Source organism: Macrobrachium rosenbergii, chromosome 48 (genome assembly GCF_040412425.1).
Source record: "Macrobrachium rosenbergii isolate ZJJX-2024 chromosome 48, ASM4041242v1, whole genome shotgun sequence".
Classification (NCBI taxonomy): domain Eukaryota; kingdom Metazoa; phylum Arthropoda; class Malacostraca; order Decapoda; family Palaemonidae; genus Macrobrachium; species Macrobrachium rosenbergii.
Window position 1 is genome coordinate 49,399,273 of NC_089788.1, and position 14,739 is coordinate 49,414,011.

Below are 14,739 nucleotides of genomic sequence, written 5' to 3' on the forward strand. Positions count from 1 at the left end.
TTTTCTCTGAAGTGTCTTTACACAGTAGTTAGTAGCGAAACAACCTTAGTAGAAGTTAATACAACCATGAAAGTTCACATTTCAACTATCCAGAAGAAATATCTAAATCATGAAGCACAATACAGTATGAGGTCCTCTATCTGAACTAACCACAAAGGAAGCCCCATTCCAGTACATTCAGACTGCTACTAGAGCCTAAACCCTGATAAACACCCACAGGGCAGTGGCTAGTCGCAAGCAAATTATTGTATCTTAAATTGGAATGCATTTCCTGTCCAGATGAAGCAAAGAAACGCTAAGAACTAGGTGCACACCAAGATGGAAATACACATCTTTGAGGTCCAAAGATGCTAATAAATTTTTTTGGATGGAGTGATGAACTGAGGGCTCTACTTCCATCATGAAAAAGGTCTATATGAGGTAATGATTCAGCAAGCTGATATCAATGAAGGGATCCCAACCTCCTGTGCTTTGGGAGCAAAAAATGCAACTGTAAACACATGGGAAGCCATCCTTCAGCTCTTCTATCACATCTTTTTCACTATTGATATCAACTTGCTGTCCAAAGCCTGATACCTGTTTGAGTTGGTCTTGTGGGGTTGGAAATCCAACCAGTGAGTAAATTGTCTCCAGAATGGGAAGCAGATGACCATCCCTGATTACCCAAACAATACAGGGTTATGCTTTTGCATCTTTCCTCACCCTCCAGAACTTCTAAGGATAAGCCTCCACAGAGTCTTGGGGCAGATGAATCACCTTATTCTTTTCCCCTTGTGATGGATTTTATTGCCTACATTAATTATTTTCCCACCTAAAAATAGCAAATACTGTCCTCTAAGAGTTCTTGCAGGCATAATCATTTTTCAAGTTACAACACCCAGATTTCTCTGCAGCCTTCTTCTCTGATAAGGTGATTAAGATGGACACTGCTGATATCTCCTGTGTCTCTGAATTTGGTAGTGAAAAAAATACCTTTTAGAGAATACATCACTAAGGTTATATATTACTGCTCTGGCAGCCAAGTCTAGTTTGTCCATAAGATTGCTAGACATATTTGCAATTCCCTTCTATCTGAGGACAAAGCCAGATGCAAAAACATCTATGACATAAATGGACCTAATCTTAATTCAAGTCAAACCATGCTTCTTCATCAATGTCAAACAAGTCTTGAATTTGGAACAAAGATCAGATGACTGACTGCCAGTGGTCATAGGAGCCTCTCGGATCTCAAGTGAAAGAGAAAATTCCATTTTGGACATCTGCAAGAAGTCAGTGATACCTGGCTCTTATCTGATGAATCTCAAAAGATGAATAAAAAAATGGAAACCGATCTTAATTTTTGGTCCTAATGGAAACCAATCTTAATTTTTGGTCCTAATAATAAGCTTGCTCTGCCAATCTATATCTGACTTGTCCTAGGATGAAAAAAAAAGATCAGGACTTAGAGTTTTTGAGCTTTCAAGGTTACAGTTTCAGTTCTGAGAAATACATGTAAAGAAGATTGGAATGACCGTGTAGGGTGGAACCATTTTGTAAAATGAGATAAGCATTGCCTAATTCAAAAAGAACTCTGATCTCAAACTGTGTTGGAGAAATGACTCTGGTAATGTCTTTTGTGTGGCTTTTATCTATACCATCAGTACAACTCAAATCACTGGGCTGGTTCTTGTCTTGAATGCTAGAGTCCCTGAAAATGGTGCAGTTTGGGTTCTCATACCCAAAGCAAAAAGTGATAATTAAAGAAAGAACAGGCCTACTTCTCAAGACAAACTCTATATCAAATAATCTACAAAGGCAAAACATAAAGTTAGCAAAAACTTGAAATAGCAAGCTAACAACACCACCAAAGACCAAGGAAACCAAATCTTAAATTAATCCCTACTGGAGTTACTATCAGCTGAATTTCTTCTCTGGGATCAAAAGAAAACCTGTATTTAGTAATTTCATACTCAACAGAATGGAGAAAGACATTGATAAAATGCTGATCCATGAAAAGGCAGGAGTTACATGGATCAAATATTTTTGTTAACACATATTGAGCAGCAGTGAATGGAATTTAAAAATACCCTTTCAATATCTTTTGCTCATTATGAGGCATCTGTCAGCACTTACAATCCAGAAGTACAGTACATAAAGTCTTATAAAAATAGTGGAGTGTTTCTAGGGAAAGCTACACCATTTTGTTGTTTGTCTTTCTCGTAAAATTCAGAATTAATATGGTGGTTGGAGGTGGATGGGGTTCAGAATAGAGTAATAAGAGAAACTTAACAGGGTTAGAAAATGCAGATGATGCTGTTTAACCCTTTTCACTCAAAATACCACAATCAAGCCACTGCCATCAGCAGTTGAATGACCACCACTGTGGCAAAGTTCAAACTTAACACCTTTTACTCAATGTTTACATCTGAGATCAGCGTATTTGTAGAACAAAAGTAAGGACTGTCATTGGTTACCCGATTTTCATGGCAATCAGCCTGTCAATTAGGTTTTATCTTTATTCTTCTGAGAAAGAAGAAACATTTTACTCATGTTAAGTTGGTAAGCTGTAGTGCAAGTGCTTGTGGTATGATTAAGTAGTTTTTACTACAGCTTGTGTATATTTTTTAATATATGAAGAACAGAATGAATGCATTTATGGCAATGATTTTTTATTTCTCTGAATGCAAAATCACAGTTTTTGTTTTTTAGTACTAGCCAAGGCTATGGCATTTATGTTTGCCATTGTTAAGGGAATGACCTCAAAAAGTGATTTAATTGTTCTTGCAAAGGGTCTTATTTTTTCTTTGCATCTTTTCTTTGTTTATGACAGCTTTCCTCCACCTGGCTCGGTCAAACACATCATCCGCTGACAACTGTTTTTCTCTCTGATCTTCTTTAACAACATTCACCCACTTTTGCTTCGGTCCTCCTCTCACTCTCCCATCAGGCACCTCCATCTGCATCACTCACCTCCCTACATGTCTCATCTCTTCTCATCGCATGGCCATACCACTGCAGTCTTCTTTCCTGGACCTTCTTTGATAGTTCTACGACTTTAATAGTTCCCCTTATTCTTTTCTTAATTATATCCATTTTTGTCACTTCACACATCAATCTTGGAACTTTCATCTCTACTGCATCCAATTTCTTCTCTTGTGCTCTCTTTACCAGCCATATTTCAGCTCCACATATCAATGCTGGTCTCACTACTGTCTTATGCACCTAACCTTCGTGTTGTTTCTGTGGCCTCACGAAACACACGACATCTTTCTCCAATTTTTCCAACTAGCTTGCACTGTGTGTGTTATTTCAACATCCAAATTTCCATCGCCAGCTACTGTTGAACCAAGATACCTAACTTTTCTACTCTGTTCAGTCTTATCCCTTTCAAACTAATCTCAGTCTTGATCTTCACTGAACTTATGCATTCAGTCTTCTTTCTACTGATCTTTAATAATCTGTTTTCCAGTACCTTCCTCCATTACTCTGGTTTTGACTCCACTACCCCTCTGTTGGTGCTGCATATCACGATGTCATCAGCAACAGCATGCATCAAGGGGATTGATCTCTTAATCCTTGAGATAGCACATGCATAATCAGGTATAAAAGTTACGAGCTTAAAGCAGATTCCTCATGTAAACCAACTCTTAATGGTATCCATTCAGTGACCCTAAAACTGTTTCCAACCTGCATTTTTGCTCCTTTATACATATCTTGGACCAACCTCACATACTTCCCTGATGTTCCTTTTGCTTGCATACACCTCCAAACCTCTTGGCTTGGGATTCTATCATATGCACAAGGTATGAATACATGATCAATTTTTTATTTTTTACGTTTTTTGCTACAAATACATCATAGAATGAATACATACACATAGCTTTGTTTATTTACTTCTTGGGAGGCTACATCCAACAATGGAAGTAAAGATTTTGCTTTTGCTCCCAGTAACTTTTATAAACTTTTGATGCTAGTGGGGATAAACCATAGGATGAAGACCCTATTATGTGGAAGATGATAAAGACCATGAGGATGTATATATAATAATAATAATAATAATAATGGAATTGGCAGTTGAGAGGCAAAGGTCTCTCAGTCAGCTGACTGATCAGCTGATAAATGGGTGATTGTACTGGATGAGGATTTTTATAATAATGTGGAAACTTCTCAGGAGGTAGTAAGTGATGCCAACAAAGATCATGCAGCTGACAATAAGGATAATGATGTGATGAGGTAAGTGATAAACATAATGAATAAAGCTGTCCTGTGGCAGTGTCTCCTCAATCAGCTGATGAATGGAAAGTGAGGATGTAGGATCTCCTATCATTGATTTTATACCTCAGACAGGGCCTAAAATGCCACCAAATGCTTGTAGAAACCCTTTGGAATAATAAATCCTTTGGAATAATAAAAACCTCTTTACTGAAAATTTTATATAAATGGTAGTAGACGAAAAAATATCTCATCAACTGGAATTTTCACTGTCAGAGTCTGGAAATTCACCATTCTAATTGTGAATTTGCAGACTCTGACAGTGAAAATGATGAGTGGCATAGTCAACATTATACTGGACAGCTTGGGGGATACAGATATTGATGATGATGATGTTGGTGATCCTGCTTAACCAACAGGAAGAACATAGCGACACAGGGAGTACGTGCACATTATGGATATGAAATAGAGAGACTGATGGGAAGAAGGCCTTTTTGCCAATGTGGCTGGTGTTCAAGGTCTCACTCACTGAATAAGTGGCATATCAGCTAACACTTCAGAAAATGTTGGCTGGACTCTTTCATATGAAAGAGATTACATACCAAATGATTATGCTTTTAATAGAATGGCAGGAGTGTCACCTGATTTTTGACTGAATAATGATAATGATGAATGGAGCTAATTTAGACTTTTGTGGATGTTGAAATGGTGCAAGTCAAGGTTGATGAAACTTTCATCATGAATAGCAAGTTGCTGGTCAACTGCTAGACTTGGGTAAGATGAAGAAATGGACAAAGGTATGCATGAGGGAAATGAAAGTGTTCACTGCCATAACAATACTCATGCCCCATGTTATGTTTAATCATATGCCAGTACTGCCAAGGCTTGTACCCCATGGTCAGTACCAGGTCCTTCACAGAAAATTATTTGAGATTGCCACTCTAATGACAGACTGTGGAAAACAGGGAACATTATGACACAAATACATGAGCAATTTACAAAATATTTTCATCCATTCCAAAAATTTGTGATGGATAAAAACTTTTTGTTCATAGGCACCTTATTTTCAAACAGTATATTAGATTGAATAGGCATCAGCATAGCATAAAAATATATGTTACATGTAACTCTAAAACTATGCATGTCATGGATGCTGTTGTTTATACTGGAACGTATGTGGCTATTCCTGCTGCTGACCCTATCAGCCACTTGGCACAAGTCGTGAGACACTTATGTCCCCTTATTTTGGTGATGGCTATATTCTGTACAAATGTAACTACTACACCAGCCCTGGCATAAGTGAATATTGACATAACAATAACTCTGGACTGGTGGGGTAATTCGCAAAAACAGGAAGGGGATGCCCATCCTTCCCTCATGCCTGAGGAAAAGAGAAACTTTACTTAGAAAGAACATCACCTCACTATCAAACAGAAGGACAGAAAAGTTTGCCTTGTTGACAACAATTCACACTAGCTTGTTAGCCACCCCCAAGGAAGATGTGACCTATGGACAGGGGACCCAGTCATGAAACCTGATGTTAAGCTGACTAAGTGCAAGCATGAAGCATTTCAATAAGTCAAATATGTAGATCAGTACAACTGACTGTGTAAGAATGCATATTATAGGCCTAATGTTTATAATGTACGTAAGCACAAAACTGGAAACTCCATGTTTTCATGAGATTTCTCTCTGGGGGTTTATAAGCAACTGGTCAACAAGTATGGCCCATTTCAGCCACAAAGAAGTGGTAGAATAGTGTTCAATGCACAAGCTGATTGATTGTACAGCACTTCAGCAATGGTGCCAGAAGCCCTACCTTGCACCAGTGCCACCAATACAGGGGAGAACAAAAGAGCTAAGTTTGTCATTTGTGTAAAACTACAAAGAAACAAGACCAGGTAAGAAGTAAGTGTCCACTTGGTGCTCTAGCTGTAAGGTGGCCTTGTGCTTGGAATGTTTCAGAGAATATACTGCAGTTATATAGAGTTCTTAGAAATGAGAGAGAGAGAGAGAGAGAGAGAGAGAGAGAGAGAGAGAGAGAGAGAGAGAGAGAGAGAGAGAGAGAGAGAAACAGCATTTTGTCTGTCAGTTATGCTGGGAATATTTATATGTGTAATTTTTATTTCTACTCATAAATACTTTTATATAGTATCACTCTGTTGGGGAATATTTTTATACTTAGTAAGTTTGCTCATGTAGGTAACCATATTTACAATTATGAGTGAATGTAGCCTTCTAATGAAAATATTTCATATCATATCACTTTGCTGAGGAATATTTTTATACTTTGTACTTTTTTCATGTGAGTAAACAATATAATTCTTTTCAAGTGTGATACTTACTTTTGTGCGTAAATGTAGCTTTCATTTCTAATGAAAATATCTTTATATTGCAAATATTTTTACACTGTATCAATTTCTTGGGCATTAATTTGTTATACTTTTTTAATTGCAATATTTGCAATTCTAGGTAAATGTAGCCTTCAGAGAGAGAGAGAGAGAGAGAGAGAGAGAGAGAGAGAGAGAGAGAGAGAGAGAGAGAGAGAGAGAGTGCGTGTGCTTCAGCAAGGAAGCTGTGCACTAGGCCAAAACTCTGCCATCAGCTCTCCCACTACTCACCAGACATTTTCACTTTCAACTTGGTGTGGTAAAGAAAATTTTTTAGAATTTCTTTCATACAATTTGCATATCTATGTCTTTCTCTTTCCACTGAAGTGTTTTTTATAAAAAAAAAATGGCCAATCTTAAAGTCTGCCCAGTCAGAGGGTTTATGTTAATGTATATTAGTCCAACATCATGGAGTTAATAGTATGCATCATATATCTACCGGGATGGGACTCAAGATAAATCTAAGCAGGAGAAAAAATACAACATAATATGCAAAATAGGATGAAATACTACTAGTCATGGAAAGGATTAATGAGACTGAATCTTCCAAACATTTAAAAACAATGATATCCAAAAGAAGTTCTGTTCAGTTGGAATTTAGTGACAAATGGACTGGCTAAATAAGACATGGAAATCAAATACACTAAGACTACATACAAAAAATAAAGTCTCACTTCTGCCTACATACCTGTCCTTATCCACTGGGGCTTGCCTCTAGGATTTTTGGATCCACTGGCAGGATACAGGTGCAGATGCATGGGTGGCTACAGCCTCGAGAGAAGGTTATCATTTGTTGTTTCTTAAAGCAAGCTCCCTATTGGCTCTAGAGCCAGTTCTATACAAGACATATATGTGAAACTTGAATAGCTTCCCCATGTTAGATGAGGTGAGGTTGATGTTGGAAAAAGACTGTAGAGGAAGTGGCAAGCAATCTTTGATAACTGAAGGTTTTTACAACTATCTATTTGTAGTGGCCCAAAGCTTCAGGAGGATGGAGAGCCACCTACATCATAAGCCCACAGAACCAGTATCTTTGACCTGTAGGTTGCATATTTTCAGGTCCCCAATTCACTGATCTCCCTGGAAATTCCTTCATTTTCCAGTACAGGGGAGTTTTTACCTTCAGAACTCCGTGCATTTTGAGTTAGCTAGTCACCCAAGTATTTACTTGCAAAATGGCTCCACTTACTGTCTGAACCCTCTCACAGGGCATCTGATTGTTGAGGTACCTGGATGAGATCTCAGTCCAAAAATTACACAGCCATCTCCAGACCCTCCTTAATCTGTACCAACACTCGAGTCTTGTCACCAACTAGGGTAACTCTGATCTAGGTCTACCCACTTGGGCATGAATCTCTAAATGTCAATCAACACTGCTCATCCCACATCAGAGAGACTGCAGAGGATACAGTCCCTCTTGCAGGAATTCCCTGGAGTTCCAGCTCTTCCTCTCCAACTATGGGAATGACTAATAAGCTTTCTGATCTTTTGAAAAAGCTGGTGTTTGTATGGGCACTTCAGATAAGGTCTCTCCAGTTCCAGCTGAAAATAGTGTGGTATGCCTCTACTCATCCTATAAAAATTTACCATACTAGCCTCCCAGGAAGTTCTGGTAAATTTCATTTGGTGACAAAATAACAAAAACATACTAGTGGGAGTTTCCATTATGTCATGAGCTCCATAAATGTTACTGTCAATGGATACCTCAAGAGTGGGATGGGATGCCCACATGTTACACATGGAGGCATCAAGCAGGTGGTTCTTGGCAGAGATGAGCCTGCACATCAATCTACAGGAATTCAAGGGGGTCTTTATGGTCTTTGAAACCTTCACTTGACACCGGGGCATTAAGGTGGACAATCCAACCATGGAGCCTTACCTAAGAAATAATAGAGGAGTTACATCCCACCATGTTTCATCTTACCAGCCCAAAATTTCTAAGGCAGAGAAACAACAGGATGCAGTGCAATACTGATTTCCACCTTTGTTCCAAGGTAATTACTTAGTAGTAGCTGACACCCTCTACAAGTGGAATCAAGTTCTCCCCACTGAATGGTCATTCCACTAAGAGGTGGGCAGGAAAATGTGGAAGTTGGGGCACTCCTGAAGTGATTCATCTGTGACCAATCTCAGCAACTGCCTTTCCAGGCCCAGCAGCACGGTGAATCCATGCTTTTATGGTACTTTTGAGCAAAACTTGAAGGTGTATGCATGCCCTTCATGCTCTCTGATTTGCTCAGTCATAGACTAGGTCTTCATTCAAGAAATGTGAAGATAACTTCAGTGGTTCAACACTGGCCTCAACAGGAGTAGTTCCCAGATCTGCTAGCTCTCCTGGTGAACATTCTGAGGATTCAACCAAATTGGGTGAAACTGCTTTGCTAGCCTCTCTTTGAAAGTTTCCACCAAAACTTATGTCCACTCAGTCTACTATTTGGGAGCTATAAAGCAATGCTTTATTAGCAGGAACTCAACAGATAGCCAAGGTCATCATAAACCTAAGAAGGAAGTTAATTCTCAATCTTTGTCATTTCGAAGTGGCAGTTCTTCAGCAGCTGGTGAAGTGGAAAGGTAGTGATCTATTCTGAGCCTCTATTCTGCAAGTAGCAAATTTTTTTTTTATTGCTTTTACACAACTTGTGCCTGCTATCAAGGGTTTTGCACAGTGCCAAATATTCAAGAATGTGCCAGAAATATAAAAAAGAAGATCCTCTTATGAGTTTTAAGCCCCTAATAGGACAAGGCCCTAGTCCTATAGCTTTTATCAATTTCTGTATATGAACCTTTGGACCAAGCTTCACTGAGGTTCTAAAAACAATATCTTTTATTAGCTTTTGCTTCTATAAAACTGGCAGAGTATTACCAAGTCTTACATCTCAAGTTTTATTACTAAGACAAAGACAATTCCATCTTAGCCTCAAGTTTCTTAATCCTTTGTCATTCCTTTCTTAGCAATACAGGCATGGAATGAAGACTGTGTCCTGGGTATAATAAGAACAGTAAGGAAGTATTTTTGGAGGACCAAGATTTTTAGAAAGGGGGATTCTCACTTGTTTTAATCTAGCATCACAATTACTGTAAAAGGAAACTACCTAAATGCTCGCTCTTCATATGGCTGAGACATAATCATATGGGCTTACAGAAATACTAATGCTGACTAAGCATCAGAAGTAAAGGTAAATGGTCAGTTTTAAATATTACTTCTTGGAAGTATTCACTTTGGCCTGCAGTAGCAGCAGGCTAAGTCTTACTGGTCCCTGATGAAGGTGAGGAGGGGTTGTAACAGACCTATCTTACCCATCTTCAATATCTACATTCCTTCCATATTTAAAAGTGCTTGCATCCTTGCTAATAAAGTCCCATGATTCTTAGTTAGCCTTTCAAACTTTTGGGTATTACTTGTACTCAACTTTCACTCCAAAGGCTTGCATGGTTATATGTGCCCTGGCTGTAATCATTCTATGAGGCAGCAAGAAACCTGCCCATCAGCCATTCAGGCTAAGGCAAAATAATGGGTTTGTGACAAAACAATGTAATTCTTAAAACATAATTAATTTTTCAATGCAAACCCATTATATTATTGGAACTGCCAGCCTCCTAAGCTCTCTTTATTCATTGCACCTGATACTAACACCGCAAAGAAAGACTGAGTCTGCCATCAAAAGTGCTATGGTACCAAGGTGCACTCGTAGCCAGGTGTTAGTCTTCCTTTCCTGGGGAGTTCTTGGAGGATTGCAAGGATGTACAATAAGGCTATTGTTAAGCAACAGATTTACAGTGAAAATTTTTTCTTCAAATATTTCTGCCCTGCAGTCCCCTCCCTCCACATTTTCAGGCTTCAAGAGCAGCCATTTATCTTCTTTTCCCTCTGTAAACAGAATATGTAGGCTGAAGACCATGGTAATACAGCTACATTTATGAAATAAATGATAATAAGAGAATAGAATATAGAATTTAGGCCAAAGGCCAAGCGCTGGGACCTATGGGATCATTCATCACTGAAACGGAAGTTGACAGTAAAAGGTCTGAAAGGTGTAACAGGAGGAAAACCTCGCAGTTGCACTATGAATCAATTGTTAGGAGAGGGTGGAAAGTAAGGTGGAGGAAGAGAGTATGAACAGAGGTACAGCAGTAAAAGGAATGAAAAGGGTTGCAGCTAGGGGCCAAAGGGACGCTGCAAAGAACCTTAAGTAAAGCTTACAGTGCACTGCATGTGGTGCAATGACAGCACTAGCCCCCTACGGGGGTAAATGATAAAAATGACATATAGATTAACCCTTAAACGCCGAGCCTCTATTTACAAAAACGTCTCCCGTATGCCGGCGGCGTTTGGTGAGTTAGCGCCGACGCGGAAAAAAAGTTTTTTTCAAAAAATCACAGCACGCTTAGTTTTTAAGATTAAGAGTTCATTTTTGGCTCATTTTTTTGGCATTGCCTGAAGTTTAGTATGCAACCATTAGAAATGGAAAAAAAAATCATTATCATATATAAATATTGAAATATATGACAGCGGCAAAAAAATTTTTTCATATATAATTTTATACAAATCGCGCTGTGAGCAAAACGGTTAAAGCTAACTGGTTATTTTGTTTTTCTTTGTATTGTACACTAAATTGCGATGATTTTGGTATATAAAAAATTGTAAAATGATCAAAGCAACACAGAAAAATATTATCACAAAATGATGCATGAATTAACGCTTTCGGACGTAAAAAAATGTTTTTTTTTTTCAAAAATTCACCATAAATCGAAATATTGTGCTAGAGACTTCCCGTTTGTTGAAAAATGAAGCTAATTGATTGAATATTACTAGACTGTAAATGTTTTAGCTTACAATTGCAGTTTTCGACCATTTCGGTCGAGTTAAAGTTGACCGGAAGTCGAATTTTTTCTATTTATCGTGATTTATATGAAAATATTTCAAAACTGATAAAAGCTACAACCATGAGTTATTTTATGTTGTATTCTACATGAAATTGCACACATTTTCATATATAAAACTTTATGTAATGACTAATATAAAACTGTGCAAATATTACGACAACGTGACGAAAGAATTTCTGAGATGTTCGGCCGAGTTACCCCGCAGACGTAAGGAAAATGTTTTTTTCAAAAATTCACCATAAATCGAAATATTGTGCTAGAGACTTCCAATTTATTGCAAAATGAAGGTAAACGATTGAATATTACTAGAATGTAAGAGTTTTAGCTTACAATTGCGTTTTTTTACCACTTCGGTCGAGTTAAAGTTGACCGAAGGTTGAAATTTTGGCAGTTAACGTGATTTATGTGAAAATATTTCAAAACTGATAAAAGCTACAACCATGAGCTATTTTCTGTTGTATTCTACATGAAATTGTGCACATTTTCATATATAAAAGTTTATGTAACGACTAATGTAAAACGATGCAAACATTACGACAACATGACAAAAGAATTTCTGAGATGTTCGGCAGAGTTACCGCACGCAGACGTAAGGAAAAATTTTTTTTTTCAGAAATTCACCATAAATCGAAATATTGTGCTAGAAACTTCCAGTTTGTTGCAAAATGAAGGTACATGATTGAATATTACTAGAATGTAAGAGTTTTAGCTTATAATTGCGTTTTTCGACCATTTCGGTCGAGTTAAAGTTGACCGAAGCTTGAAATTTTGGCAGTTATCGTGATTTATATGAAAATATTTCAAAACTGATAAAAGCTACAACCATGAGTTATTTTCTGTTGTATTCTACATGAAATTGCGCACATTTCCATATATAAAACTTTATGTAACGACTAATATAAAATGGTGCAAACATTACGACAACGCGACGAAAGAATTTCTGGCGCGGACGTAAGGAAAAAGTTTTTTTCAAAAATTCACCATAAATCGAAATATTGTGTTAGAGACTTCCAATTGGTTGCAAAATTAAGGTAAATGATTGAATATTACTAGAATGTAAGAGTTTTAGCTTACAATTGCGTTTTACCATTTCGGTCGAGTCAAAGTTGACGTTGAAATTTTGGCAGTTATCCACAGGCGGTCCCCGGTTTACTGACGGGGGTTCCGTTCTTATTCGTAACCCGAAAATCGTCGTAAGCCGGAACATCGTCGAAAATCGTCAAAAATCATAAGAAAATCTTACTTTTAATGCTCTGGGTGCATTGAAAACGATGTAAACTGCATTATTATTGAGTTTTACATCAAAAAAACCTTCAAATTATGATTATTCTGCCATTTTGGGGCCATATTTCTTCCGTCGGATCGGCGATTTGACGCGTCGTCAGAACCGAACATGCGTCGTAAGCCGGAAATAATTTCTGATGAATATATTTGAAAAGCGTCGTCGAACGTTTGCCTGTATATGAAAATATTTCCAAACTGATAAAAGCTACAACCATGGGTTGTATTTTGCTGTATTTTACATGAAATTGCGCACATTTTCATATATAAAACTTTATGTAACGACTAATATAGAACAGTGCAAAAATTACGACAAAATGACGAAAAGAATTTCTGAAATTTTCGGCCGAAAGTTACATGGCGGCGTAAGAAAAATGTTTTTTTTCAAAAATTCACCATAAATCGAAATATTGTGCTAGAGACTTCCAATTTGTTGCAAAATGAAGGTACATGATTGAATATTACTAGAATGAAAGAGTTTTAGCTTACAATAGCGTTTTTCGACCATTTCGGTCGAGTCAAATTTGACCGAAGGTTGAAATTTTTTGTAGTTGACGTACGGTACGTCCACTTGGCACCCAACAGACAATTTTAGTCGACGTATGATACGTCCAGTAGGCATTTAAGGGTTAACATTATTACTTTCAATAATAAAGATGTACAGATCAAAACCCCTACGGGGTAAATAATAATGATGACATACATTAAAATTATTAGTTTTGATAATGAAGATGTACAGCTCAAAATATTAGTCTACGGTGTGGTTTGTTTTACCACTAATCCAGTAACTACATGACAAGAACTGTATCTGATTTGATTATCACCATTATTATTAAGTCACAGTGAAAGACGTGGAGAAGTGGATATGGATGTTTGTCAATCATTTCATAACGTGAGTGATATTTTTAGAAATAGGAATGTTTTCCATAACCTCTTCCCACTCTCTCTCTTACCATTATGGGTACTGCATTACAAAAGGTGTGCTGTGGAGTAATGTATGGTTAATATAACCTGTTGCTTATGAAACATATTGGCAAGAAAGGTTTGAGGCTAACAGTAACAAGAATTGAGGTGGAGGGTGGGGGCAGGGCCAAGAACTATTGGCATATTTTCAGTTTCATGTAGGATGGTGGCCTTAACCCCAGCAAATTTAGAGCAGCAACTTTGGCTTGAATGATGTAAGCACATTAAACATAATAAGCTGTCATAGTCCTTTACCTGAAAGCTTACTAAATATGTGCGGTCAGAGTATTTCCAAGTGCCCAAATAAGTTTGGCTCAGACCTCATGGGTCTCAAGTGCCTCAACAAAAGCTGATTATTGCCAACTTTGCCTAAGTTGTCTAATGCCAAACTATTAATCTTATATACCAAAAAGTAAACCTACATAGTTTTAAAATGAAAATAAAAATTTTGGCCAAATTTTGAACCCAGATATAAGTACTTACTCCAGAAAAAGTTCCAGATGCTTCAGTATAATCTTTTTCTTGATTTCTGGTAAATTCATTCGATACAGAATCTCTGGCAGTTTCACTGAAAATGGTAAACACATGAGTCAGAAAAATTTAATAAAATACTGTTATCCTAATTAATCACTAAACCAGATTTTTTAGAGGACTGGGAAAGCTAATTGTTATTATTATAACTAAAAAGTTTAATCAGACCACTGAGCTGACTATCAGCCCTCATAGGGCTGGCCCGAAGGATTTGGATGAAATAAGTCTAGGCTAGAAGCCTAGCACTGGGACCAAATAGGTCACTTGGTATGGTGATGAATGAATGAAAATGAAATTAAAAGTTGCACAAAGGCATATGGTCTCATACTGGTACACACTCACACAATAAATACATTTATACTCAGGTTTCCATATATGTATGCTCACTAAAAAGGTATATTAAAATTCAAAATAAATTAAGTGAAAATATGTTAAAATTTAGTTGTTTTAAAATTCATTAAGTTTTTGTATTTTTATTATTTTTATATTTTATCCTTCA

At 37.3% G+C, this 14,739-nt stretch overlaps 1 protein-coding gene across 11 annotated transcripts in view; it reads right to left on the reverse strand.

The window, feature by feature from the left end:
- The window catches only part of msl-3 (male-specific lethal 3), a 110,336-nt gene that overhangs the window by 2,053 nt on the left and 93,544 nt on the right, over positions 1-14,739 (reverse strand). For all 11 annotated transcript variants that reach the window (XM_067091708.1, XM_067091703.1, XM_067091702.1 and 8 more), the window contains one exon: positions 14,193-14,277. In XM_067091708.1, the coding sequence (XP_066947809.1) occupies positions 14,193-14,277 (85 nt within the window). The remainder of the gene's footprint in view (positions 1-14,192; positions 14,278-14,739) is intronic.